General features: G+C 50.4%; 9 protein-coding genes across 9 annotated transcripts; 2 read left to right on the top strand and 7 right to left on the bottom strand.

Moving 5' to 3' along the window:
• Positions 1 to 1,212: 1,212 nt before the first annotated feature.
• On the bottom strand, positions 1,213 to 1,474 carry GUITHDRAFT_102627 (hypothetical protein; the record flags this gene model as incomplete). The annotated part of the gene is made up of 2 exons (XM_005838936.1): positions 1,213 to 1,369; positions 1,410 to 1,474. 2 exons carry the CDS (start codon positions 1,472 to 1,474, stop codon positions 1,213 to 1,215), a joined length of 222 nt encoding a protein of 73 aa, XP_005838993.1.
• Positions 1,475 to 2,727: 1,253 nt separating this feature from the next.
• GUITHDRAFT_161495 (hypothetical protein) lies at positions 2,728 to 4,790 on the top strand (the record flags this gene model as incomplete). The annotated part of the gene is made up of 18 exons (XM_005838935.1): positions 2,728 to 2,782; positions 2,827 to 2,927; positions 2,977 to 3,066; positions 3,110 to 3,187; positions 3,234 to 3,323; positions 3,369 to 3,419; positions 3,465 to 3,535; positions 3,592 to 3,628; positions 3,681 to 3,746; positions 3,793 to 3,846; positions 3,895 to 3,961; positions 4,007 to 4,081; positions 4,199 to 4,266; positions 4,317 to 4,372; positions 4,424 to 4,466; positions 4,525 to 4,584; positions 4,631 to 4,666; positions 4,713 to 4,790. The coding sequence occupies exons 1-18, from the start codon at positions 2,770 to 2,772 to the stop codon at positions 4,788 to 4,790; spliced, it is 1,134 nt and encodes a 377-aa protein (XP_005838992.1). The 5' UTR covers positions 2,728 to 2,769.
• A 2,784-nt stretch (positions 4,791 to 7,574) lies between these two features.
• Positions 7,575 to 7,892, bottom strand: GUITHDRAFT_42966 (hypothetical protein; the record flags this gene model as incomplete). Its single annotated transcript, XM_005838934.1, has 2 exons — positions 7,575 to 7,692; positions 7,786 to 7,892. Coding segments are annotated over 2 exons (225 nt in total), but the record flags the coding sequence as incomplete, so codon positions are not given.
• A 4,023-nt stretch (positions 7,893 to 11,915) lies between these two features.
• Positions 11,916 to 13,516, bottom strand: GUITHDRAFT_150871 (hypothetical protein; the record flags this gene model as incomplete). The annotated part of the gene is made up of 15 exons (XM_005838933.1): positions 11,916 to 11,964; positions 12,013 to 12,073; positions 12,124 to 12,168; positions 12,216 to 12,320; positions 12,366 to 12,413; positions 12,458 to 12,508; positions 12,553 to 12,630; positions 12,672 to 12,722; positions 12,767 to 12,826; positions 12,870 to 12,941; positions 12,988 to 13,059; positions 13,105 to 13,145; positions 13,190 to 13,269; positions 13,315 to 13,412; positions 13,458 to 13,516. Coding segments are annotated over 15 exons (932 nt in total), but the record flags the coding sequence as incomplete, so codon positions are not given.
• Positions 13,517 to 15,023: 1,507 nt separating this feature from the next.
• Positions 15,024 to 16,636, top strand: GUITHDRAFT_150870 (hypothetical protein). Its single transcript, XM_005838932.1, has 11 exons — positions 15,024 to 15,074; positions 15,125 to 15,146; positions 15,195 to 15,241; positions 15,287 to 15,349; positions 15,401 to 15,479; positions 15,655 to 15,733; positions 15,782 to 15,844; positions 16,038 to 16,159; positions 16,309 to 16,371; positions 16,412 to 16,447; positions 16,489 to 16,636. Exons 2-11 carry the CDS (start codon positions 15,141 to 15,143, stop codon positions 16,621 to 16,623), a joined length of 693 nt encoding a protein of 230 aa, XP_005838989.1. The 5' UTR covers positions 15,024 to 15,074; positions 15,125 to 15,140; the 3' UTR covers positions 16,624 to 16,636.
• A 145-nt stretch (positions 16,637 to 16,781) lies between these two features.
• Positions 16,782 to 18,116, bottom strand: GUITHDRAFT_134311 (hypothetical protein; the record flags this gene model as incomplete). The annotated part of the gene is made up of 9 exons (XM_005838931.1): positions 16,782 to 17,016; positions 17,203 to 17,240; positions 17,302 to 17,334; positions 17,378 to 17,419; positions 17,465 to 17,523; positions 17,701 to 17,723; positions 17,807 to 17,859; positions 17,914 to 17,992; positions 18,040 to 18,116. The coding sequence occupies 9 exons, from the start codon at positions 18,114 to 18,116 to the stop codon at positions 16,782 to 16,784; spliced, it is 639 nt and encodes a 212-aa protein (XP_005838988.1).
• Positions 18,117 to 19,361: 1,245 nt separating this feature from the next.
• On the bottom strand, positions 19,362 to 20,408 carry GUITHDRAFT_150869 (hypothetical protein). Its single transcript, XM_005838930.1, has 2 exons — positions 19,954 to 20,408; positions 19,362 to 19,908 (listed from the first exon to the last, which is right to left on the bottom strand). Exons 1-2 carry the CDS (start codon positions 20,389 to 20,391, stop codon positions 19,714 to 19,716), a joined length of 633 nt encoding a protein of 210 aa, XP_005838987.1. The 5' UTR covers positions 20,392 to 20,408; the 3' UTR covers positions 19,362 to 19,713.
• Positions 20,409 to 22,220: 1,812 nt separating this feature from the next.
• Positions 22,221 to 23,865, bottom strand: GUITHDRAFT_102621 (hypothetical protein; the record flags this gene model as incomplete). The annotated part of the gene is made up of 11 exons (XM_005838929.1): positions 22,221 to 22,310; positions 22,368 to 22,427; positions 22,485 to 22,506; positions 22,551 to 22,881; positions 22,925 to 22,985; positions 23,084 to 23,212; positions 23,265 to 23,372; positions 23,412 to 23,454; positions 23,523 to 23,580; positions 23,638 to 23,697; positions 23,745 to 23,865. 11 exons carry the CDS (start codon positions 23,863 to 23,865, stop codon positions 22,221 to 22,223), a joined length of 1,083 nt encoding a protein of 360 aa, XP_005838986.1.
• A 575-nt stretch (positions 23,866 to 24,440) lies between these two features.
• GUITHDRAFT_102620 (hypothetical protein) lies at positions 24,441 to 25,215 on the bottom strand (the record flags this gene model as incomplete). Its single annotated transcript, XM_005838928.1, has 8 exons — positions 24,441 to 24,461; positions 24,508 to 24,538; positions 24,595 to 24,631; positions 24,682 to 24,742; positions 24,793 to 24,873; positions 24,943 to 25,006; positions 25,050 to 25,090; positions 25,135 to 25,215. 8 exons carry the CDS (start codon positions 25,213 to 25,215, stop codon positions 24,441 to 24,443), a joined length of 417 nt encoding a protein of 138 aa, XP_005838985.1.
• Positions 25,216 to 26,868: the final 1,653 nt, after the last annotated feature.

Here is a 26,868-nt window from a genome sequence, read left to right as displayed (position 1 = left end):
TCCACTGGGAAGTGCTTGCCTGGAATAACCGGCGCTGCCTGGAATAACCGGCGCTGCCTGGAATAACCGGCGCTGCCTGGAATAACCGGCGCTGCCTGGAATAACCGGCGCTGCCTGGAATAACCGGCGCTGCCTGGAATAACCGGCGCTGCCTGGAATAACCGGCGCTGCCTGGAATAACCGGCGCTGCCTGGAATAACCGGCGCTGCCTGGAATAACCGGCGCTGCCTGGAATAACCGGCGCTGCCTGGAATAACCGGCGCTGCCTGGAATAACCGGCGCTGCCTGGAATAACCGGCGCTGCCTGGAATAACCGGCGCTGCCTGGAATAACCGGCGCTGCCTGGAATAACCGGCGCTGCCTGGAATAACCGGCGCTGCCTGGAATAACCGGCGCTGCCTGGAATAACCGGCGCTGCCTGGAATAACCGGCGCTGCCTGGAATAACCGGCGCTGCCTGGAATAACCGGCGCTGCCTGGAATAACCGACGCTGCCTGGAATAACCGGCGCTGCCTGGAATAACCGGCGCTGCCTGGAATAACCGGCCGCTGCCTGGAATAACCGGCGCTGCCTGGAATAACCGGCGCTGCCTGGAATAACCGGCGCTGCCTGGAATAACCGGCGCTGCCTGGAATAACCGGCGCTCCGCCTGGAATAACCGGCGCTGCCTGGAATAACCGGCGCTGCCTGGAATAACCGGCGCTGCCTGGAATAACCGGCGCTGCCTGGAATAACCGGCGCTGCCTGGAATAACCGGCGCTGCCTGGAATAACCGGCGCTGCCTGGAATAACCGGCGCTGCCTGGAATAACCGGCGCTGCCTGGAATAACCGGCGCTGCCTGGAATAACCGGCGCTGCCTGGAATAACCGGCGCTGCCTGGAATAACCGGCGCTGCCTGGAATAACCGGCGCTGCCTGGAATAACCGGCGCTGCCTGGAATAACCGGCGCTGCCTGGAATAACCGGCGCTGCCTGGAATAACCGGCGCTGCCTGGAATAACCGGCGCTGCCTGGAATAACCGGCGCTGCCTGGAATAACCGGCGCTCCTAAACCCTAAACCCTAAACCCTGGCGGCTTCCCCTACACCTGGCAAGGAGCCATGCTGCCGAAAATAACGGCGCCTGCTGCCGAAAATAACGGCGCCTGCTGCCGAAAATAACGGCGCCTGCCGAAAATAACGGCGCTAAACCCTAAACCCTAAACCCTAAACCCTAAACCCTAAAGCCAATACTCTTGTCTAGCTCCCTGTCGGAGATCGACTTTGGCCCTGACGGCGACGCTGCTTCCATGGTGATCCTGTCGATGTCGCTGAGCTCCAGCCATCCAGCGCCTTGCTGCTGCCCTTGGGGCTCTTGGGCTTGCTCCTCGCTGCTCGGGCTCCTCTCCTCGTCATGCTGAGGCCCTAAACCCTAAACCGTTGAACCCCAAACCCTCTTCCAGCTGTCTCGTGTGTCCTTTCTCCGTCCCTGCCATGCTGATCCTAGTTGCTTGCTTTTGAGGCTTCCCTTTTGATTTACGGTCACAGTCCTCGTTGCTCTTTACCAACTTGAAGGCCGTCGTCCTAAACCCTATTATTATTATTATTATTATTATTATTATTTGAGTTTATTAGACTGTTAATCGAGAATGTGTTAGCTAAGAACTAATGCTCTCTGCTCATCTCTCGCCTATTTATCCGTCTAAAGGGGTTCCCAGCCTTGAGAGGTTGGCCCTTCGTTGTCCTATGAGCCCTTAGGCCCAGTTCAGTGCTTCCGTATTAGATGATATTTTCAGTGTTCAACGGAAGTTCCGGGCCCTGCTTAAGTCCGAGCCCGGTTCCCTTCCTGTTTTTGGCCAAGTGTCGTAGCCTCCCAGCCCCCCTTCCCTCCCCACATGTAGTCGGCCACTCACGGTGGCCGGGCAGGGCTAGACTTCTCCTGGCAATGATGGCTGGACCTTCTCTTCTTCTAAACTTGAAACCCTAACTACTAGGCTAAACCCTAAACCCTAAACCCAGAATGTCATCGCCCTCATTGACCCAATCATCACCCTACCCACCTACCCAGTCCTAAACCAAGGACATCAAGGGGTCCGTAGATCCACATGGGATCGATTATGGCACAATAGAGGGACGTAGTAAGCTTTGGTAGGGGTCCTGGAGACGTTAGCCAGTGGGATCGGCCTTTTTAGACGAGAGGAAGGGGGTAGTTTGACCTGTACTGCCTGATAGCGAAATGACTGAATTGGGGTGGGGTTGTAATGGCTCTTGTTTGATGATTGCAAAGCCCAGAGGACCTAGTCTATCCCCTGTGATTCAGGGGTGTACACAGGTAGGGTAGTGGCTTGGGGTGGGTGTGTAGGTAATTGATAGGGGTACCATTCTGGGGAAGGATAGGGGTAGGGTGTGCAGAGCCGCGGTGGAGGGATGTAAATGGGCAAGAGTCGGATGATGCCAGTCAAACGTGTGGGCATGTATGAAAATGAAACAGAGGTGGCAAGAACCTCAGAATTTGAGATGTAACGAATTCGAAAACTTCTTTTCCCGAGTATGGAAGATTTCACTGCATCTCAGTATAGATGAAAGGACATGAACACCTTGAAGATAACATGTGTTAGGATACTTCAAGACTAGGTCTTGTATGATCAGGGCAAGTCAAAAGTGAACATCTCATTGCTGGGAAATAGCTAAAAGTTGATGCAGTTTATAAGCAATTTGCCTTTCTTCGTTCCCTTTTGACTTTTCGCTCAGAAATATCTGCCTCTGCAAGGAAGTTGTTCAAACCTCCAACATGTCCCAATCAGGTAGGAACGTTTTGCTGTGTGGATAATTCCAATTTTCTGCGCAGCCGATTCTTCGAATGTTACAAGACGAGAAGCAGTAAAAGAATATCTTGAGTCCACCGTTGTTCCTGTTTTGTCCAGAGCACTGACGGACATGTGTGTGCAAGTAAGATCCCATCCTGTCTTGAGGCTCGCAAGTACTCACTGTTTGATAGCAACCAGATGATCCTTTCAAATGGCTTGCAAGGTGGTTGATAGAAAACCATCCAACATCTCCCCAGCAAGCTGAATGGTGTGAAACACTGGTAAGCGCTGAAGCTGTGCGGAATCCGAAATGAACGTATTCAGGTTCACAAACTCTCGCAAGGTGATTTCTTTGGAGAGATTGCTCTTTTGAGTGGTAAGCCTCGACAAGCAACTGTGAAGGTGTGCCCTGTTTCCTATTGATTTAGCTCCTTGATCAATCGAGCAGGCTGTTGGAACAGTCACGTTGCTTGTTCTCAGCAGAGACGCTTTCACTAGGCTCTGCGGCAATCTTTTTGAGATCTTGAGGCGCAACATGGTCTGCAAGCGATTTCATACTCTGTCTCGACCTTAAGTTCTGTAGGAATCTTACAAGTCTATCGAATTACCAGAAGCGATCACGGATGATGCGAAAGTACGCCATAGTTGTTCAGATTCATGATTTACTCTGTTCAACCAGGAACAGAACGGTCCCGAAGAAGAGAATGAAGATGATGCACCACCAACCCCACCTCCTGCGAATGTTAGGAGGTTTGTTTGACATATTCTTCCGTTCTGGGATGTGCCCAGTGAAATAATTCTTGCAGGGGGAGACGTGGCACAGTATTCGTGGAGGCAGCTCAGGTTGGTGCTGTTCCTTCTTTCTGTCTTAAGTTGGTTTTCTGACATCACACAGATTGAAGATGGTTGGACTCCTCCATCGTACCCGAAGAGCGAAGAAGAAATCCAGCGCCTTGATGAGGTCAGCATGGTCTTCCAGATCTGATAGGATGTTTAAGTCGTCGTAGCATATTTCCAAAACTGCTTTGTTGGCTTACTTGGACCCAAAAGCGCGCACAACGGTAAAATCTGTTTGTTGTCTAAATGCTGCGTCACATGTTGGATTCTAGGTGATCGAAGCATTTGAGAAGAAAACTTTCAATTCTGGAGAAGATATTATTCGACAGGGCGATGATGGTTCGAACAATTTTGTCGTCTATGGGTTTGCTGAGGAATCTGTAGGTGATTACTATTATATCTTGGATTCTGGAAAGGCAGATGTAAGCAGTGCTTGTATTTTTGTTTTTGAGTTAAGAGGTATCACATCAAGGTGTTGTTGGCCAAACCTCTGGGCTCGGACCCAATCAAAGTAAATGAATATGGACCAGGCATTTCATGACAATCAACAAGGTTTTTTTGTGAACTTCTTTGTAGGTGGATCTTTTGGAGAACTTGCCTTGTTGCATGGAGAGCCTCGCAACGCAACCATTCGCACAACCCAGGTGGAAATTATCTCACAGTGGTAGATGATGAATGATGCAATTTGATTCAGTCGTGCGTGACATGGGCTCTGGATCGAGACACCTTCCGCAAAATCATGATGCAGAGGTACCATTGTCGTGGCTTTGCCTGTCGCCCCCTCCTCTTATTCTTTGACAGTGGAAAGCAAGACATGAACGATCGTCTTCAATTCTTGTCTAAGGTTAACTCGGAACCAGGAACAACTGGAGAGGATGCGATCTTTACTTTGTATTCTGCAGGTTTCACTTCTAGCTGAGTTGACACAATATGAGAAATTCAAGATCGCGGAAGCAATGAAGGTATTTCAACTTCTTGTTTAACTGCAGTAATGACCACTCTTGTTAGTTGAGGACTGCTGAGCCAGGCGAAACTATCATTCAGGTATGATTGATTAACGCCTTTGACGGCTATCTCACGCATTTTACAGGAAGGAGACGTCGGAAATGAGTTTTTCATTATTCAAAGCGGAAACGTGAACTGTTACAAGCGTACTCTCAAATTTTAAACCGATTCGATTGTCGTCATGATGTTCAACTCAGTGAATAACACATGCCCAGCTTGCCAGGGCGTATATACAATCCAATGTTCTACACCCGTGACCCCATTTGACTCAGTGAGTTGCCGTTTCAGTGTTGTCTGAGTCATATCACTCAACTGAGGCTGCTAGCCACATGATACACTGCGGAGGCTGCGACGCGTTGATCCCGGCCTGTCCCGCGGGTCACCCGGGTCCGGCAGGCCCCGCCGGGCTGAGGCCCGGGCCCGGCTGCTCCACTGAGACGTGGCCGGGAGTCCGTGCGGCCCCGCTGAGCCGGAGCCCCGGAGCCCCCGGAGCCTCCCCCGGCCCCGCCGGGACTCAGCCTCCCCCGGAGCCCGGTCCCGAGTCCCCGGGCCGGAGCGGGCCGGGCCGGACTCCCCGGAACCTGGGCCGGAGCCACGCCGGAGCGGCGTACAGCACTTGAAGTGGGGATGTGGTCCCTCGGTGAAGAGGCGTGCCATGGCCATGGCCGAAGGTGGCAGCCATGGTACGAGAAGGAGCGAAGAGCGAGAGGCATGCCGCTCCTCGTTGTCGAGTTGGAGTAGCTGGATGAAAATAGTTCCGATGGTTTGCACCCTTGCAGGTCTCGTTCTCGGTGAGTGTTAGGATCTTGTCTAGTGCCTGCCTTGGTCCTTCGCAATTTTGCGTGCGACATTATGATCGGACTGCTTACTTTCGCTGTTTTATGTTGCCTCGGGGCATGATGGTGATTCGTTTTCCCTTTTAGTTGTCAACTCCAACACTCTCGGGGCTACAGATCATGTAAAAACACTCCTGACTCAGGTTATCTTGATTCACATTCATTCAACGGCCGGTCACTGATATACTTGTAGAGATCAGCTGCTGATGTGAACAGGTGGTGGCAAGTCAACCCTGCTGCTAACATAGCGAGGTTGGTTTTCTCTGCATCTGCTTTTTTGTATCAAACTCACATCACTTACCACTATGAATCATTCATTCGCTGGAGCAGCTTGGAAATTGTACGTGGTAGCTTTATTTTCATGACTAGTATGATTACGCTAATACGTGTGTTAGGGAAAGACGCAAGAAAGAAAGACGCAAGACTACAGATGAAGTCTGCCGCTGATGTCAACCAAGTCGTCGATCCCAACAAACCTTCTGATTTTTTGAGGGTACGCACAATAAGTTCCCAGTGTCCGCATGGAATGACAAACATCGTCTTAGAGCATGGTGAAAAGTGCAATCAAAGCCGAAGTTCCGCCAGAGGTGAAGATTTTCGCTTTGTGCTAATTTTGATTCAAATATTATTCAAGGCTTCAGCGTTCATTGAAAAATCTGTGGATAACGTCAAGGTTTTCACTTGTGATGCTTCTTGAATGACTAATGTGTTGTAGGCTGCTAAGCATGAGCTAGCCAAAGCGACCGATCTCAGAATTGAAGCCAAAACAGAGGCGACTCGAGCAGAGTGAGTTTGGTAGTGAGAGGAAATGAAATGAAGGTGACGTCAGTGCAGCTCCATCCAGCACCAACTAGATCAGTTAGAAACCTACGAGCAGGGGGAGGTGTGAACATGATGCATGAGACGTGCCATGTAAAACCTGACCTTGTAGATGACACGCGCGAAATATCTCATCGCAAAAGCGAAAGAAGCAGAGAAGCAGGCAGACAAGTACCGGAGCGACGTATAGGATAGTGTTCCTGTGCGCTGCATTGCTGATGATACGAAGGTCCAGGTACCGAGCATGTCAACGGAACCAGGCAACCGAGGGCAGGGTAAGTTGAGGGAAGGTTCGGCAAGCAAGTCTCTCGCATCCGTTGTGAAACGAATGGTTCGGAAGGTTAAGACACAAGCCTGACGTGGTAACTCGGTGATTCTTGTGCAGATTCGCGAGAGTGTTGGTTCTTAATTGCAGTGAATGAAGGGGATATAAGGATTTTGAGCTGTCGTACAGACATTAGTGGTTGAGTGCGTCTCACGATGTCTTGGAAGCGATGATGACATCAGCAATGTTTGACCCACAGTCCGAGCCAGTGAAGTCGTCGGCGCAGTAGCATACAGCCTCAACCTGTCCGCCCCCTTAGGCTGAGACCTTTGAAAGAGCTTCCTCTCACCTTGTGGGCAGGCGTCGTGTCGTATCCAGTTGCTCGCGCTGCCATGGTCTAAGCGAATTGAGTTGGATGAAGGAGGAGAGACCTGTGCAAGGGTTTGGAGAGGAGGAGGTTCGAATACAGTCTGGCTCGATGCCACAGCAAGGTGGGTCTCGCACGACATCGCAGTCGCCTGTAGGAATTTTGAGCAAAAGTCATATGCTGTTACTAAACCCTAAAGCCTGCTGGAATGTGAAGCAGGGGAGAGTGAGGGGGTGAAGGAGAGTCGAAAGGGACGAAGCAGAAGGGCACACCTCTGAAACCCGAGTCGATGCCATCTGTCCACGCTGTGCAGTTGCTGGGGCAGAATGCTACAAAACAGTCCTGTGCATCCCGTCGTGAGAGACTCTATCACGCCCTCTGACACTTCGTCTCTGCTGCCACCCTCTCGTATCATGACTTCCTACCGGTCCCCCGAAGCCTTCATCGCAGTCGCACACGCCTCCCTGCCAGAATAGGTAAGATGGGTGTGCGCTCTAGCAGAGCAGATAGTCGACTGCCGGGGAGGCCATGAAGAAGGAAAGGTCCGTACCAGCTTGCAGGTCCCGTGACCAGAACATCCACCCGGACAGTGCAGGATACTAGACAGCCACGTCATGAAGATGTGCACGAGGATAGCTGCTGTGCAAATTAGTTGTCTAACCTGCAGTCCTCCCCCTTCCATCCCACATCGCAGATGCAGGTCGCGTTCGCATTGCAGACTCCGTTGCCGCTGCACAGAAGACAATCGTTGACGTGGTTACGATAGTCGTACACGCATCTGCACGACCCAATGAGATTTGCACTTGAACATTTCAGCTGTCTGTCATGCCCTCGTCCTCCCTTCTCCCTCCGCCTTTTATCCTCTGCTAACCTTGAGTTCGGGCATTGCTGCTGCTCGCACGTGACCCCCAGGAACCCGACGTCGCACACGCAGTATCCCCATTCGCACACGCCATGAGCTGAGCAGGCAGGAGGACAGGAGCCAGCACCTGAGACCTGCACCCACGCAACTTGTGTAACCAGGTGCATGTAGAGAATTCTTGGGGATAGAAGATAAGATACAAAGGGGGTTCACATTTAGAGTCCAAGCATCTCCACACAGAGAGTTGAGACAGTCCGACGCAGAACCTCGACCTCCATACAAGATCTACGATGCACGTCAACCAAGAGAGGCGGGGCTAGAGCAGAGGATGGTACGATCATATCCTCATGCAAGACTAGGGTCGCGTCACTTCTCCGAGCAGGAAAGGGGGCGTTAGTAGAGTAGTTGACCCTGCGTGTACTAAGAGCAAGCTAGAGGTAGAGGAGAAGACACTCACGGGCTGATCACCTCTGACGAAATGTTGTACAACCAGATATCTCCTAGAAACCCGTCAGGGTAGGCAGGATGCCAGCTCTCAATTGCAGCTTCTGTGCCGCCTCCTGTCTTGCATGTCAACCTGCCCCTTCTCCTCTCGATCGAAGTCCAACCATAGATGAGAACTTGCCCCCGGCACCAGGGGGTCTGCAGGAAGATGCCTGGATAGACGAGCTTGTCTGCCTCGCTTGCTGTGCTCGCTTGCTCGGCCCCTGCCCCGACACTGCACGTCTCCGAGTATACAGCAGAATGTCCCGCGCGTCCGACAGGGAAGGCGGTCGAGGGCTCTTGAGATCGTGGAAAGATCTGAGGGGATATCAAAAGTGGACAGCAGAGGGAGAGACAAACATTCGTCCAAGTGACTCCTTCTCGAGCATCAGAGATGTAATCGGTGAGTGAGATAGTGAAACTGTAAAACAATCAGTAGGGGGGGATTAGGAGGAGAAAAGAAGAATACAAGTCGTTCAGCCAGTAAGGATACTCTCTGTTGAAGCCTCCGTAGACAAGTAGCTGATGCAGCAATTTAAGCTTCATTTCCTCCATTGCAATCGTATCACCTTGGATCTCTCCACGCCTACCACTGCTCCTCTCATTTCACGTCTCAGTCACATCAGCCTGACTTACTTGAATGTCTTGCTCGAGGAGCCGTCGGCACTGTCCCGCCTACTCTTGGAAGCATCTTGGTCCATCGTTTCAGCCCATATACCTCTTGCCAGTCCTGCAGCCATCTTCTTGAATCGTACAAATTGACTCCTGACCAACATCCCCCCCCCCCCTCCGTTTCTCCGTTTCTCCGTTTCTCCCCCTTTCATCAACACGTTTTCTCACTTGAATCTCAGGGTAGCCCCACACCTCGACCTCAGCGAGTGAAAGATAGTCCGTTCCAGCAAGCTGAATCCGAATATACTGGACCTGAAAGCAGGTCAACAAGACGATTTTCTACTTCTTGCCATAGGTCGTAGCCTCATTCTTCGGTTCATTTTCTTCTTTGGATTCACTTGATGGAGAATCAAAGTAATGCCTACTCAAATGAACATAATATATCTGCACGGCACTACCTACACCCTGCTGCAGAATAATGTTGTAACCCAAAGTTCTCGATACCTCCTGCTGCTCTATCAAAGAGAATCAGAATTGTTTTGCATTGGATTAGCCTTCCTGCCTTCATCTGGACATGTTAAGATTGAATTCACTCACTTTTCACTGTTTCTGTCATGCCTAAAGTGTCTGTCGTCTATCACCTTGCTGTTCACATCGATAGCCACGCTGCTTCCTTCTAGGTACATAACATGTGCTTTCTGCACGTTAGGGTCGTGCAAAATGTCCTGCATTGTTCATGAGAAGGAGCTCGGCATGGAGGAAAAAGAGAGAAAAAAACAAAAGAAAACAAAATCCAGGGAATAAGAAATGAAGCAGATAAGAAGAGGCATGTGGAGGAAGAAGGGGAAAGGGAAGGAGGGGAAGGATACAGAGGAGGTGAGGAATGAAGGTAAAATGAAAACGAGGGCAGATGTAGTGGGAAAATTATGCAAGCACATGAAATTGGGATAACCTGCAGTCTATCGGACACAAAGGGCTGCATGGAAGAGAGGACGTAGAAATTGCTCAGACGCTCTGGTTGTTCAATAGAGTTGAAAATTGTGACATTCGACACCTTATGATGTAAAAAAACACAGTCAAACTGAATGAAGAATCAAAGTCGACACGGGAAGATGCAATGCAAGATAGAGAGACAGCAAATCAATTGGGAGGAGGAGGCAATCAGAGAAGTCAAAGGTTGATGGGGACATACCATGTGGACACTCCCAAGATCAACTTGCCACCAAGCTTGTGAGTCAGTGTTGGTGAGAGTCGCACTGACCGCAGAGGGAGAGCCGGTCTGAACTCCATCGACAGCGTACCACGATAGCCCTCCAGCTAGAGTCGATGACTGCGTCGTGTGCTTTCCGAGAGCCAGCTGCGAGAAGAAAGGTTCGTAACCACTCAGGTGTGTCATCCACACGTCGTTGAGGAAGGGGCAGCCAGGGTCTGCTGTCTGATACCATGCTGTCCTCGTGTTCTCTATGCTAGCGCAAAGCGTTCTGCTAAGGCCGCAGCACACGTAGTCCACTCCATTCGTGTATCCACCCAGAATGTACATGTCCTCTCCCACCACGGCAACCGATTGCCCAAACCGTTTACTAGGGTGTAGCTCATTGAAAGCTGAGTAATCGTAAAGTTGTTGCGTATTCAGATCCTTGTCGACCCATTGGCCATAAATCATGTACCTGAAGAGAACAAGTGAGGTCAGAGAGGTAAAAGAGTACAAAAAATCAAACAAAACCAACAAGACAGAATAACGCCCTGACAAGCTCAACTGAACTCACCACTTGTTGTTGAGAATATCATACTGCCATAAGTCGGAGCAAAAGTCTGAGCAGTTTGGGCTCATACCCCCATAGACTGTCATGACATCGACCACGGCTCCTGTACTCAGCCGGACTGAAGCTAGTGCTGCTGTGTGACCGACTCTGCCAGCTGGTCGGGAAGGAACAACCCCCATGAGGTTCTGAGCCCGTTGGGTATCAACAAAGAGGCTCCACTCTGAGAGGTTCTGAGACATGAGCTTCTCCTCCCAACGGCAGCGATTGTCGGGGCAGGTGTCCATGTAGACTGTTTCACCACGCGCATTCTTGAGGCTGTAGAAGAAGGGGACTGGCGGGCAGTTGGAGATGCACATCGTCCATACGTCATTCAGGAAGTTGTCGTGGGCATCCTTCCCGCCGAACACGATCATCAGGGTTGCTCCTGCATATGCCGAGCTCTTTGGGGAGGTGTAGACGACGGCGCTATGTCCAGAGCGAGGGACGGGCCCTCCGCCTCGGTATCCTCGGTGAGCGACGTCAGACGCATGATCGTTACAAGCTGTATGCTCGTCTAGTAGCAGACAAGGCCCGCAACCTTCTGGGTCTGACGCAGACGGACGAGGGCCGGGGGTCCACCAGTCCCACGTGCGATAGCATGCACTGGACGTCGGTAGTACACCTGTCCGACCTTCGTGACAAACCACAGCAGCAGCGCCAGGCAGAGCATACCCGTATATGAAACTATGGTCGAGGCGGCTCGAGGACACATGTATCCTTTGGATTCCATGTCCAAACAGTCTGCATCGCACAAGGGGAGACTGAAACAAGCTTGAGAATGTCAGTATGCAAAAACAAGGATTGAAACCTGCAAGGGATGGTAGGAGGAACAAAAACAGGAACCCAAGAAGTGAAGGCGGTGCAGACAGGCAAGTGAAGCAAAAGCAGCAGGGCCATCGAGGAGGCGAGAATGTTAGAGAGCATCATCCCAGCAAGCATAGAGCGACGGTCACGCTAGCCTTGCTTGCTCGACCGACGGAAACATCGCGACAGGAAGTGAACTTGGGCCGGCGGAGGTAGGGAGGCTAAGTGGGATATCTATCAGGGTGCCCCTTCCTATTGCGTTCCCTCCACTTGTCTGCCTCGATGCGAGGAGGCAGCACATGCTGCGATGTCTGCATCCCCACCATCCCGTTTCCTGCATTGCATATATATGTTTTTTATATGTTTTTAGAATCCCCTGTCAACCTCTTGACTTTTTTTGTTTTTTCATCGGTTGGATCGGATTGTGGAGCCTCCACTCTCCTGATGTGAATTTATTCAAAACAATTTGAAAACTATCAGGATGAAGCTGTTGAAGCCATCAGTCAAAGCGCAGACGTGATGAAGGAGGTTTTACCGCTCTCCTTCGCTGCTTCTTCTGCAGCCCTGGCGGCCTTCTCTGCAAGCTTCTCTGCAATCTGATTACTGAAGTGTCAGTGCCGAAGATCGAGAAGAAGAAGAAAACGACCTTCTTCTTCTCACGGGCCTCAACTTCAGCAAAGAGCTGCATTGCCTGTACGGAACAATGAGTTTTCTCCATCTGCTCCTGGTCAACTTTACCTGCTGCATTTTGTCCACAGACGACAAAAACAAGCCAACATCCGTTTCAAACTTGCTAGCGCTCAGGCCAGAGAGTGCGGAGGTGTTGGAGGTAAATCCCAAGACCTGATAGATAGGCTCACTTCAACCTACTCTTCAAATCAGTGTTACCTCGGCCCAACGCTTCGCGTTTTCAGCATTTGGCTCTACTCCCACCACCTGCGCCATGTCAAAACAAGCCGAACAATCTCGACGTGACTCACTTGCATGATCTTGATCAATCCAGCCCCGAAGTTTCTCGTGTAGAGGAAGTCCTTCTCAATCAGTGAGATACTTTCCGATCCGCTTTACCGCCCACCTCATTCTTCCCCAAGGAAGCGAGGACCTGTCCGACGGGGCTTGAATCCTCCCCCTTGATTGCGCTTACAACATCAGCCTGCATCAAATTAGCGGCGACATTCGCGTGAGCTACTTCACCTCAGTCTTTCCCTGTGCCCACTGCAAGACAGCATCTGCATCACTCTTGATCTGCGGCGCATGTGAGGACCTTTCGGTCGTTCTCTTCCTATTACCTTGGACTGGTCCAACTTCAACCCTCCCATCAAAGCTTGGAAGAGATTCGCACGCAAGTCCTGTTCCACAACATGATCTTTGAAAGGATCGATCAAAATTCACCTCATCGAGGGCAGAGAAGAAAAGATCAAAGGTGGAGTAGAGACCGGCAGCCCAAATGACATCGTACCTAAACTGAATACTAGCCTTGAGTTGAGCATTGACCATGCCAAAAGCTTACCATAGCGTTGACAAGGTCAAGATGGGACAAATAGAGAATTTCGTTCGTTGGTGCTCTGAACACAAATGGGATCTGTTCAAGCCGTCAACGTCCACAAGCACAGCCAGGAGATCTCACAGGGCGAGCAAACAGCTTGTAGAATCTCTCGACAGCGGCTCCTGCATCAGGATCAGAACTCGACGCAGAGAAGGGTAGCAGCAACCGCATGGCTCAATATCAGCACCACGGAGATGCCCGTACTTCTCAGCAAGCGATCCCATGCGCACGTTCAAGCATCTGGTCCTGCACGGGATGAGCTTCTTGCTGTTGGGAGTTGTTGAAACGAACCCCTGGGTGCGGGACACTGCAGCAGCCTTGCTGACAGAAGAGGATTGAGGAGACCGGAGGCTGAGGGAGAATCCAGAGGAAGAAAAAGCATCAGCAACCTGCATCTTCAGCTCAGCTCATGCTCATTTCAATTTCAATGTCACCTGATGGATAGAAGAGGCAGCAACAAAAGCAATGGCAGCTCTTCGGAAGTTCAACATCTGTAGCATAGGTAATAAGAAATGAAAACAATGGATTGTGAGTTCGGTGAAATCAATTACGTTGGGTTATAGCCGAATACCTACTACAGTTTGAAGCGTTCAGGAGCACAGTTGGATAAAATTGTTTTCAAACTTCATCTACCCCCTTTGATACTATGGCAATGCTTGGTCTCATTTTGCAAAACTGGCCTAAATGAAAGCAGCTGCTTTGTTCTCTTATTGTTTTGCTATGCTTGAATGATTGTCACTTGTATTTGACCTCACACCCTATCATGACATGACACTTTACATCTTCGATTCGTCGACCAACATTCCTGGCAGTGTAACTACACGAGCCTTAGCAAGACATGAATCGCTGGTCTTTTGAGTAACACATTCTTTTTCTTGACTTATTATTTCTTGACGTCTTCAGCAAGATGTCGTGACCACCCTATTCTGCTACCCCTGCCTATTCCAATCCCATCCCTGGATTGACCGCATCACTAAACATTTAAAGATGCATTTTTATCTGGTTCTTGCTCTCACAAGATCAATCTATCTTGTTTCTCTCCCTCTCCCTCTCCCTCTCCCTCTCCGCTCAATCCTCGTCTTCGTTCTCCCCCTGTCCCCGCGCCGCAGTTCTCGCATGTTCGCTTTGGGTATCTAGAACGTTGACCCACAGTCCTTTACAACCCTGACCCTAGCCCCTGTCCACCAGTCCATCTCACCACCCCCCCAAAGCACCATGTTAAATCTTTGCGTCACAAGGTAATTTCTTAGTCTCAAACATCTATGTTTTTATATGTAGATAATTAGTATTTTACGGTATAGCATTAATCATTTCCTCATTTCTACCCTCAGGCCCCCCATGGGGTACTACAATGGTACCTACCCCTTCTCAGACTTGCACCCCAATGCCCCTTAAGTGTGAACACTCCACCTCCCCCATTCTGGAATCTTCAAATAGGAATGTACTCCATTATCTCCTCTATTTCTATTGATAAATATGCCTACTTGGATGCCCCTTGTGGAAGCCTCGTAATCGCATTTCTTGCGTGGGTCAACGCGCAACTGTCTGCGAAGTCAGAAAGATCCGAGGCCTGCCCGGCCGGCGAGATGCCACTAGGCCCACAGTTTAGTTCAGGCTGAACTAAACTTGATGATCTCCCGGGGTATACAATTTCATTGTCGATCGATGGTGGCGCGAGGAGCAAGGGCGGTTGGGCTCTTGACTGCCTTGTATGGCGCGTCGATGAGCTCCTGTTTCATCATGCAGACAGACTTACATTCTATGCATGCCTCCTCCTCCATCGCCTCCTCCTCCATCGCCTCCTCCTCCATCGCCTCCTCCTCCATCGCCTCCTCCTCCATCGCCTCCTCCTCCATCGCCTCCTCCTCCATCGCCTCCTCTTGCTTCGTCCATCAGCCGGCATTGCTGTGTTCCCCAACAACTTTCCTGCGCGGCTGTCCTGTTGCCGTCTGCATGGGCCAAGGCAGTGGGAAATCTACTCGAATTGTACAGGACAGGATCCTTCAGGTGCGACATGGTCGGAGAAGAAACGAAGAGAGAAAACCAGCGAGGTGGATTATTCTCTTTCTGTGCGACCTCCTCCTTGACTTGTATCCGTCAGCATTTCACAGTGTCGAATGAGCGTGAGATCAGATTGTGCGATAGTCTGCCGTACGGTGAGACCATTACAGCAGGCACAGACTGACAGCAAGACTTCGTTCGTCCTCAGAAGGGGAAGGTGAGGCTAGGTCTTTGCTTGCGCCGCGACATGAGTGAGGAGCAGACCGCACGAGCTCGGACTACTTGCGACTCTATCGACAGACGTGTTTCATCCTCGCGGAGCATGGTGAAATCTGATTGTGACAGCCATGACACGATCATAACGAAGGTCCTGCAGGTTCTCGATCCTCCAGAACGTCAAACATACCCTCATCGTCTGGGACCTCCAAGCTCAGTTCTACAACAGATTCTATAAGGCAAGCTCTTTCTCCCTCCCTTCCCCTCCCCCTCCATCTTCCCCTTCCTCCCTCCCTAACCCCCTCTCCCCCTCTCCCCCTCTCCCCCTCTCCCCCTCTCCCCCTCTCCCCCTCTCCCCCTCACCCCTTCCCTCTTCCCCGCCCCCCACTTGCTCGCTCCTGAGGTATCTTACAGTGGCCGGAAATTGCTTCCTCATTTGAACCGCCGATAAGCGAATATCGCTATGCTCTCTTGGTCGCCAGTCTTTCCAATGGTTTCCTCTCGTTCCTTTTCCATCCTCCGCTCAGTTGTCCGGCTGCAGGAAATGCAATTGGGATGACGGAGCTCTGTGTTGCGCCATGTCCTATTGATAAGGATGTGCTCGGTGAGATCTCGTATGCTAGAAAGAATTTATGAGCAGGATCAGCAGCAGCAGCAGGATCAGCAGCAGCAGCAGCAGCAGCAGCAGCAGGAGAAGGAGAAGGAGGGAAGGAGAAGAGTTGGAGGAGGGAGAGGATTGGGAGGCGCCACGGGGAGGAGGAATACGAAACGCATCAGGGAAACTAACTTTCTCGCAGAAGGGCTTGGCTTGTCGCTCTCTGCTCCTTATCTGTCAAATCTTGCGGTTATGGAGAAGTATCGGATGGAGGGGATCGGAAAGGCGCTCGTGCGATGGTGCGAGGAGCTCAGTATCGAATGGGTTTGTTATGTGTTCGCCTCCCTCGCACTTCTTTTGCCGTTTCTCCTCTCTCTGCCCTTGTCACTTTGCCCCCCCCCCCCACAGTCCTTTTCCCCGTCCCTCCTGACTTTCTCTGTTTCTCCTGTGCCTGTCCTCATGTCCAAGTTCAGGGACATTCCGTGATCTTCCTGCATGTGGACGTTGCCAACGTGAATGCCATCAACTTCTACAAGGTTCTCTTGCTGTCAAATTTCTCCTCTAATGTCAAGACAGCGGCTGGGATTCCAACAGCAAACTCGGGATGTGACGGTAAAACTCGAAGGGTCTGTGCCTTCTTGATGTACTCTCAGTGGTACAAGCGGATCGGACGAGAAGACATGTCTGAACAAGATCAAATCGTCATGTACAAGCTGCTGGACTCCAATTTGCATTCTCTCAAGGATGGCAAGGCAATTCAGGACGATGATTTATCGTTGCAGGAATGAAGTCAAAACATATGAACCGTCTGACATGGTTGAGATATCCTAACGAGCTCCTCCAAGTGCACCAAAGATAGTGATGTGCTTGTTCAACAAATGAGGTGAAATGGTGACTTGGTCTTCGTTCTGCTCTTTCTGCTCTCTGTGGGCTTGTTCTCGTCTCTTCATTCCCCAGACTCTTCTTGATGTTTTTGTGGGTCTTGCTCGTCCTTCTTGGCAGGATCTTCTCCCATGTCAAAGGCCTCTTTGTTCTCTGTGTGGTTCTTGTTCTGTGTTCTCTCCTCCCTCGCTCTCTGCTTCTCCTCCTCAACATTCACGGACTTCCCTTGGCAGTAATCAGAGATCTGTTCCGACAGCTTTTGCAGCTTGTCCTCTAGCTGCTTGTTCGTTTCTCTTGACCTTCAAGTACGACGAGTGAGAGGGGGGCGGCGAAGGTGAAAGTTGATGAGAAAGAGGGTAAACAGAGAGTGGTGTGAAGGAGAAGAAGGCGCGCTGGAGAAGACAAGAAGTAGAAGCTGGGACGAGGCAAGAAAGCAGGAGGAGGAGGGGTAGCTTTGGGGGAGATGACAGTGACAAGCAACTTACTTCGCATAGGCTTCTTTCATATTCTTCAATTCGACATGCTGTAACAGGTGGCGACACCGGGGTCAGACATCAACAGCACCAGCTGCCTTGCGTTCTTACCAGCGGCGCATATCGCGCAAGCACTCTGTCCAGCTGCAGATATGTCATTCATATCCATCTCCCCCTCAACCTTCACCTCAAGGCGGAAAGCGCTAGAGTCTGACATGTACTTGGCACACTGACCTCTCTCGTGTGAGGGAGAGGAAACAGAGGACCAGCTGACCTGAGCTTGTAGAATGTCAATCTTCTTCTCGTCCTCTGTGTGAAGTGTTTCAAAGAAATCTATAGATGTTAGTCAGTTGCTGAAAATTAACTCTCCCAGAGATTTCCTGCTCTCTGCTTGTATTGATCCACTTTTTGTTGTAAGCTTGAATTTTCAACCTCGCTGGCGGCCAGTAAGGACGAGCACTAAGAAGGGGCAATGTGAGAACGAACTGAACATCAGGTTTTGGCAGAAACCTTGCACAGACTTTCCTCGTTTTCTGCAAGCGATCGTCGGAGTTGGCAGCTAAGGATGTTGATGATTACAATCCAAAAAAATCATCCGCATTTCCCTTTCCCTCACATCTCTGCGTTGCTCAGCTCAGACAGCTTTTCCGTGTTTTCTGCGTTCTTTGCCTAGATAGCATCAGCCTGTCAGGAACAGGGGGAGGGATCCGAAGAATGCCTCACCTGTATCGCATGTATCACGGTGGTGAGCTTATCTATATTGTCATCCTTTGCCTTCAGCTCAAGTGATAGTGCAACTATACTGGGAAGCGAATCAAGTCAAATTTCAGTTGTCCTGAAAGACATCACCGCTTGTGTAGCGCTTCATTCTCAATCATCACAAGATCCTTTTCCGACTGAGAAATAGTTGAGGAATTTGCTCGCATCTTAAGAGGCGCTTGCTTGCCTTGAGGGCGTCCAAAGTTGCATTTCTCTTGTTGACATTCTGCATGTCATCCAAGTTCTGCTAAAGGAGAAATGTCATGGGCTATAACCGATTTTACGCTGGGCAAGGTTACCAAATGCACTCTCTGGTTTCCGACCCCTGAGCCTTCCTCGTTCTCATCTGCGAAGTTTTGATCGCTCAGAAGGTAGCCAAAGTTTGTTATGTCATGAAACCATTGTCCTGAAGGTTTGCCACTTTGATCGTAAACATGGAGTCTTCGTTCGGGTAGTGAAAAATGGCGGAGCTGCCTTATGTGTCAACCAGCACTGCAACCGCAAGTGATGCAGGGCAAGATGCGCAAACAGCGGCAAATGAGTGAAGATGTAGCGGCCTTTTGCGATCGTGGCCCTTACTCATGGGATACCGACATGAGACTGATAAATCTCCAAAAGATGAGGATGCAACAAGTGAACAGCACAGAAGCAAACATAACAGTGAGAAGACGAGTACAGCGAGAGGAGGAGCAAATATGTAGGCTGGCCGATAGCACAGCCTTGATACAGCAGCCCTAAAAGACTCAAGTCTGTTATGGAGTGGAGCTCTCAAGCACATCATCAGTCGAATCAAGATGTAAGATGTCGGTGAGAGTGAGCCGGAGACTATCACACCTCGCCATTGCTGCTTGCCAAGCTCGGATCCGACTACTAGCCCGCCACGCTGCAGCGACGAACAGACGGACAATCTGGGGGGGCAGAGAGCCGGGCGAGTTTGAAAGGCCTTGTCAATCCGATTTCTTAAAAAAAGCCTACTAGATAGCTGATTTTTTAACTTAACCGTTTGAGTAAACATCAGTAGGGCCTGAGCTGGCTAGCACTCGGAGGGCCGCTCAGCCGCTCTCAGTCCCCGGTCACTGACGGTGACGCCGCCAGGCCGGGCCGCCCGACTCGCACAAGAACTGCCGCGAGTCAGTGGCCTGGGCTTCTTCCGAGTCAGATCACTGGGCCTCTCATCAAGTTTGTGTTCGGCGGGATCTGCCACGAGTCTCATCGGATCCCCTCTCATCTTTTCGCAATCACTAGCAGAACTACTCTGATCTTTAACTTAACTTTGAGTAAACTTGTACTTTGCACTCAGAGTCCGTGTACAGGTCAAGATTTCTGGCAGTTCCGTTCCGAGTCACTTTCGTAGTGACTGTCTGTCCTCGAGCGATCGAGACAAGTGACTGGAGATGATTCACTGCAGTGAAGCAATGATTTCACATTTCACTGACAGGTAAAATTAAGCAGATAATTTACAGAACAAAACACCGCCACAGACGAGCATCTTAAAGCATTGGACCAAGACTTCGACTACAGCCACGGTAGAAAATTAAGATGAACATTTAGTTCTGAGAGGCAGCAGTAGCACTCGCCTTCGGGGATGCACAGGTTGCAAGAAACGCCCACTCACTGGCAGACAGAAGGTTGGGATTGAGGGCTGCTTCTTGTGACGAAGTGCTTTCCTTTGGGTCTTTGCTTGACTCGCTATCAGAAGATTCCTCCTCCGCTTTCTGTACCAGCGGCTTTGCGCAATCTCCCATTTCCGACAACCAGCTGCGATCACTGGAGGCAGGTGCTGATTCGGACTGCTGCAAGACGACGTGAGCAACACGCATTCCAACCCAAGTGCAGGAGACTTACCGAGGCCTGAATCTTCTTGGAGGGTCTCCTGCGCCTCTGGCCCTTATGGGTGTAGGGCCATTTCTTGATGCCCAATCGTCGACAAACAACTTTCATGGTAGATTTTCCGATTCCCTGGACAACATGTGAGCAAAATACAATGTGTATATAGGAGCTTACAATGCTGGATGCAGCTGATTCCAGGCTGCGATGGAAGTGTTTCGCAAGTTGCTCATAAGTAATCTCAATAGGCTCAGATCTGGCTGTCGTCCTGGAATTTCGTACTTGAACTTTCACTGAAACTGAATCAGACTTGGTCACTTGCTTGTCCTCAACTTCTTCATCTGAATTGTGCTCAGAACACATTTCAGTGCTGGGTTCTGACGATTGTTCGGTCTCCATCGGTCTTGTTTCAGGAATTGGTTGAAATTGGGTAAAAGTATTGACCGGTTGCCGCATGTTTGACATGCTGAGGAGTGTGTTCATGTTTTTCATGTTCTCCAAAAGCGCCAGGAGCACCGGTGTAGGGATCGTGTTGGTTGGTTTTGGTGCGACTGGAAAGAGGATAGGCTGTTGCGGAATGAACAGAGGAAAGGTCGGTAAGAGAGGATTGGCCATTGCAAAAGCAAGCTGTCAGAGAGGAAGGATGGCAAGGGTGAGGTCCAAGGTGCTACAAGACAGACGAAGGATGTGCCAGAGGACGAGGTGAGGATGACAAGAACTTGTGAAGGTCGACAGCGGGTTTAGAGGGGTGCAAGGAGTCTGACATGAACATGTGTGGGGTGGTTCTGGGAAAGGGTGGGTAGGGTACTGTTTAGGGGGCTTGGAATTGTTGAGTGACAGAAAACGCTGCTACCTATGTATTCCATGATGAGATATCTTATATATACAGCACTAGGCTCAAATAGCTATGCACATGCCCTGCCTCTAAGTCATGGTGGTAGGCAGGGCTCTGGCTCGGAGTTGGATGGCAGGGATATTTGCCTGACAAAGAAGATTCGAGAAATAATTTCGCGCTACCAATCGCTGTGATTCGATATCCACTGGTCATCATTTCGGAGCAAATCACACTGCTCCGGAGAACCGGAAGCGTGATACTTTACTACACATGTCAGCTAAAGACCCCCCCCCCCTGCAATAAGGCTTCCGTGCGCCTTCAAATAGGAATGACCGGTGTGTGGGAAATGGCTGAAAATACAGGGTAGTGAGATCCTGGGCATGGGTGAGGAGGGATGACAAATGTCGACACTTGAGTGGGTATGAGTGGGGATGTGGAAAGGAGGTATTTCATGGGGTGGGGTGATTGCCTAATTGATGGTATAGGGAACAGGGGGTACTCACCAGGCGAACGGACTTTCGGAGTAGAGAGCCCTTTTTGCACGAAAAGACGTTCGTTTATGGTCGAACCTGACAGGACTTGGCCAGCCAAACTCCGGGGTGAGTGCCCGATCGGGGGGCTGGGGGTGCGAGGCAAACAGAGCTGGTTTCGAGTCATCGATAGCTTACTTAAGACAACCCCTGCGTTCTCCTGGTACTACGATGAGGTCACGCAGGCAAAACCTCCCCCCAGTTAGACGGCCACAAACCGAATCGTCTCACGCACGTCTCACGAACCGCTCACGTGGACCACCATCCCTACTATCCTCCATCATCATATTTTACTGGCGGCTCTCCCGTGACAATTTCTGGTCACAAGGTTTGTCAGCAAGGCAGAAGCGAGGTTACATGGCCAGATTGATCCATGACCCCCTTAAGTCATCCACCCCTCTAGTTAACAGGAAATGCACCCCTCCATGGGTGAACCCCGTCATCCACTCCGTAGGCAGTCGGAAATGAGACTCTGAGGGTGGCTCGGATATTTTAAGGGCGACAGATCTCAAGATGCGATGTGGTGGGGGGATACGATGATCGCTGACTCGCCATGACATCATGTACCCCTCAGAGAGACAACCCCTTACAGTCCACCTCAACGGGGGTGGTGTCCGAGTCATGCTGCCACAGCTTACACATGCACTGTTGACTAAAACCATATTGGTACTGATTCTGCTCTCAAGAGCCCCCCCCATCTCCCCCCTCCCGTGACGGCCTAAACTTGACTTTAGCTCCTCGTCGTACCCCATGCGCCGATACCCGCAAGGCCCGGGCACTCACGCCGAGGACGATCAGTAAACTGCCCCGCCAAACCTCGCCGCCTGATTGTCTTCGTACTGATTTTAACTTAACTTTGAGTAAAGGCTCACGTGTCACATTTTTTACTCAAATCCCTGAGTCACCGTAGAGGGCGCCCGGGCCGCGCCCGGCACCCGGCACGGGCCGCGGGCAAACTAGTATCTCAGGCTTGTCGCCGTATGGCCCTGTGTGACAGCAAGCCTCTCCTCCGAGTCGACCCAGTCTACAGCATGATGATTCAAATGATGGACTCTACCGTACCGTCTATAACTTATCATTCATTCCAACGGTTCCATAGGAAACTGGTGCAAAGCAGAACTCAGAGCCTTCTGGGAACGAGCGGCAACGACGCACAGAAAATCTTTCAACTGGTCGAACAAGTTAGAATCGCATGCACGACTGTGACAGCACATGATGTATCATACATTCTTCTTGCCCATCAGTTCCTCGCGATCCTCGTTGAAAAGGACAGACAAGGGGATCAACTGTCAAAAAGTCAGAAGGACAGGAGCCCTTAAGAAAACGCTGTCGGTTGCAGGTACCTTCACCGCCGACAAACCGTACCTGCATATCTGATCAGAATATGGATATCAAGAGGGCTCTTGAACCTCTTGCCGCTTCCAGTGACTTCGTCGATGTATCCTTGACGGTAATTCCATCCAGTTGGAAACTGTGGTCCCGAGATGGTATGAATGTAGTTGGGATTGATCTTGAAAGAGAGCAGGATGAAACCTGATTCCGACCTGTCCACCAAGGTTGAGTGCTGCATCCCTGTCACCTTGGAGACGCACAAGTACTGCGAGGCTGTCGAGAAAATTGCGTCGAATCGGCTGCTTGTTAGGTTTTCCCCTTCATCTGTGTTCAACTTGTGCCTTCTATCCAGTCCGAAGTGAATCAGTTCACTGCCTAGGATGACATCGAAAGTATTCGTCGCAGCGTCTGTTGATCATGAGATAACCTTCGGACTGGCATGATCAAGTACCTTGGTTCGAATCAAGCTTTAGCTCGAGATGCCTTGTTTCCACATCGCACCCTGCAAGCACCTGCCGTACCATCAGGGGGAAACGAGCGACAGGCACAAGCACGTGCCTCCGCATTCCGTTTGATGTTCTCCTGCACAACGCGCAAGACATGATCTGACCTGTCGGTCAACAAAACCTGCACCACCTTCAATATCAAGGTATCGATTGGAATCTATCCCCACAGATTTTGCTCTACACGCTGCAGCGCTCAAGCCCAACATGCCCGTCCCACAGCCCAATTCAAGAACCTGCGGGTTTGAGCTCGTCAGCTCTGAGGAGATGCGACTACCCGGCTCTGACATTCTTGCCCTTGAGGATTCTTTTGTTCTCCAGCAGGAGAGTGCCCAAGGTGAAGGTCACACTCCAAAGACTCAACCCAGTCAAGTCCGTCAGCTGCTTCTCTGCCGCCTGCTACCAGTCAGAGAGCACAGCGAGCACGGAGACAACCTTTCGAGAATCCGTTAGAGAAGTGATCAGGTCCCGTGGATGCCTGCATGAAAAGCACCAGACCTTAGCTCTTCCCTTCAATGGTGCTGAGAGATCTACTTCGCGTCAAACCCAATCATCTCAATCCTGGTGATTTCTTTCTTGGCAATTGTGGATTTTTCCACGAATCCTACAACAGGCCAAAGGATCAAGGAGGGGTTGTCTCGGCATTGTTCGAAGAGTTCACCGATGTTCAATGATTTTGTGTTGTCAACTCTGAGGGACACGCTGTCAAAAACGTCTTCGTCTACACCCATATGGTCACTCATGTAAACCCCATCAAATTGCTCCCACCCTTCTGGGCCTTCGAAGCTTCAGGGGGAGCACGCGAGGTGGTGAAATTCCTCCGTTGCCACAGCTGTGGTGGTCTGAACTTGTGAAAGGCCATGGCCGACGAGTCTATGTTGTAAGGCATATTCCAGCTTTCGCTCTCTGAGGTCGACGAGCTTATAGAGAATGTCAAATAGAGATTGATGTGATTTTTGTGAGTCTTTGTTCATGAATTCAAAAGATTCACCTGTCTCCGTATGCAGCTTTCATCCGCTCTTGCCATAACTTCAAGTTCTGTCGTGTGTGAGGATCCTGTAGCAAAATATTTGAGAAGCTACCTTCATCATTTTCTGCATTCTGATCTCTTCTTCGGACGAACTGATGGGGTTTCTCAAAATCAAGCCAACATTTCAAAACCATTCAACCTCGAGAAGACAGATTTATGCTACAAAGAACGGTTAGCCGTCGCAATCGAGAGAGCTGCATAGCACCACTTTATTGCGGGAAGGGGAAGGAGAAGGAGATGACGATCTTTCAAAGTCATGGAACAGAGTCAACGGGAGTTGTCAATACAAGAAGCAACTGGATATACCTAGGTGGGTGATCTTGACTCCTTGTAACATCTTTTGGCCTGGAAACACTTAATTTCCTTTGATAGTTTAAGCTCAAGGCAACCGAGATTTGTCTGTTTCATGAGATGAATCTGAATCCATCAAGACACTAGGAACATTTGTCTCCTATCTGGAACAATCAAATCCCGTGTACAAAAATAGAATCTGATGCTCACCCGTTTGTTTTGAAGCTCAAAATCCTCAAACCTATGCAGTTCAGCAGAAGGATGACAAACAAGAACATTATGCACATCTAAAGCTACCTCCTGAGCTCCTCATCTAATCTCTGCTCTTTCGTGACTATCACGAATAAGTGTCACATAAGACAGCGTCATTCATAAGATGCTCACCGATGTCCTGTAACTCAGTAACAGTATCTTTCAACTCCTTGTTCAGACGAGCGTCCAACGTCTGATCCGCCAAGCAAGTTGAGGAAAAGCAAGAAGCATGAGAAAGCTCACATGACTCTCTTGCACAAACTGTTGAGCTTCTTCCATGTCTGACGAGTCCTGGTTCTCCTCGGCCTCATCGCCGCTTGGAACCTGAAGATGCGCTCACCAGCTTGAAGGGGCGAGAAGAGTGACATGAGTTGACACGATCTAGCACATCACAAGAAAGATTATGTAAGCACCAACCATCCATCGCTCTTTGATCGCTTCATACTCCTGCAGCAGCCTGCATTCCGTTTAGCATCCAGCCGATCGAGCTGGCATGAGACCTCTCCACTTCCTGCATCTCTTGTCCACTTGGTTTCGATTCCTTCAACAAATGATAAGCTCAGTCAAGCAAGCAAGAATGCTCACAGATGACGGCTGATCTGATGCGTCCTTCCCCTTCCCGCCTCTCAGGATTCTCAATCGCTGCAACCCTGCCTCACTTGTCATGCCTTGCAAAACAACACAGGCACAACCATCGTATGCCACGATAGAGTCGCAGGATGCTCGAACTGATGCGTACCCTCGGACCTCTTGTTCGTGAAGTATGAGCCCCACCCTAGAGCATTTCTCCCTCAACATATTTGAGATCCCGCCAACCACCATCGCATTCTTTCTTTCCGATCTTCTCGAGAAAAGCCTTGCCGTACGTTCCGCCTGTAGGTCTGACTTGGGTACCACACACGCACTCATCGTCAGTCTCCCGCCCATGCCGCCGCCCCCCATCGCCATCGTCACCAGCCGCACAACTCGTACGGTCAGACTAGCCATGTCGAGATCTGGAAAACTTTGAGGCGGATCAGGTTTTGAGGATTATTCCATTTTTCAAAGACAAGCTGCCCTCATCACTTATATAAGAGAAAAGAAAGACAGAATATAGTATTTACCTTCGGTACTAGATAATTGCTTTCCAAAACATATGAAGGATAGGCGGACTTGATCTAGCGGTATGAGGGGGGTGGGGTGGAGAGGGGGTGGGGTTAATGAAGAAATGAACGGGTGTCTGTGTCGTCGATGGTGGTTTACACATCTAATGGGTAGGGTGGTACCTTTATGTGTGTATTGATCAGAATTGGTTTGAGCAGCGGTAGAGAGATATGTGGGGTCCGTAGGGAGTGGGTAGGGGTGGTTCAAATTGCATGGTAGGGTGTTGGAGGAGGGGATCGTGAAAAGTCTCTTTCAGGATCTGTTGCACTGAAATGCGCCGATAGAGGAAAGGAGGGAGAGAGGGAGAGAGCGAGAGAGCGAGAGAGAGAGAGAGCGATGGGGAGGGAGTGAGGAGGAGGTGAATGGAAGGAGGCAGGTAGGGAGAGGCAAAGATACGAGCAGAGAGGGGAAGAGAGGGAAACGTCAAGCCAGGCGGGGAGTTAAAGATAGAGAGTCAGAGTCAAAGGGATATTAATGCCTACTAGGATGGGTGCGTCCCTTCTATTTGGAGTTCGGGTCTTCATTTGTATCTTTCTGCCATGCTTGTTCATGGAAACCTACACCGTTGCTTCCGACCCTCATACTTGGTCTGCTTCATGCTCCCTCGGATTTCTCAACCCTTGTCGCCCAGTAAGCCATAACAACATTCGAGTCCATCTGCTTGATCCACGTGAAAAACGAATCAGGAAGATGAAACCAGCAAGCAGAATGAAGAGTGAAGACGGGAATGAAGAAAGGCAGAGGGGCTTTCGATTTGCTGGATACCGTCTGGAGCAGGAATCTATGCTAGAGACTTTCAAGTCGTTAGGAGTGGTTCCCAAGCGTAATATCGACAAGTTTCGGCCATTCCTTCATGTCTTGAATGCCAGCATTGCAAGCATGTGGACAAACGTTTCAGTCAAGGCCCTGCTCAAGGAATCTTCTGTCAGTGCTCTACAGGAGGTGATGCAAAATACAACAAGATCGGCGTCGTGGCAGACCAACGCGGGAGACAAGATTTCATTGAGAGAGTCCTCCATCTCTGCTCTCAAGGACCTGATGCAGAGTTCTGCTGCTGCCCCTTCCACCGCTTTTGCTCGTCTCAAAACGAGAAACTATTCCAACTCCAGCAGCATACGCATGGGTGTGTTGTCAAACTTCTCAGCTGACATGTGGAGAACGGCGTCAAACTGGACA

This window comes from Guillardia theta, assembly GCF_000315625.1.
Source record: "Guillardia theta CCMP2712 unplaced genomic scaffold GUITHscaffold_10, whole genome shotgun sequence".
Classification (NCBI taxonomy): Eukaryota; class Cryptophyceae; order Pyrenomonadales; family Geminigeraceae; genus Guillardia; species Guillardia theta.
Note: the sequence above shows the minus strand (reverse complement) of the source record. Positions and strands in the feature narration are given on the sequence as shown.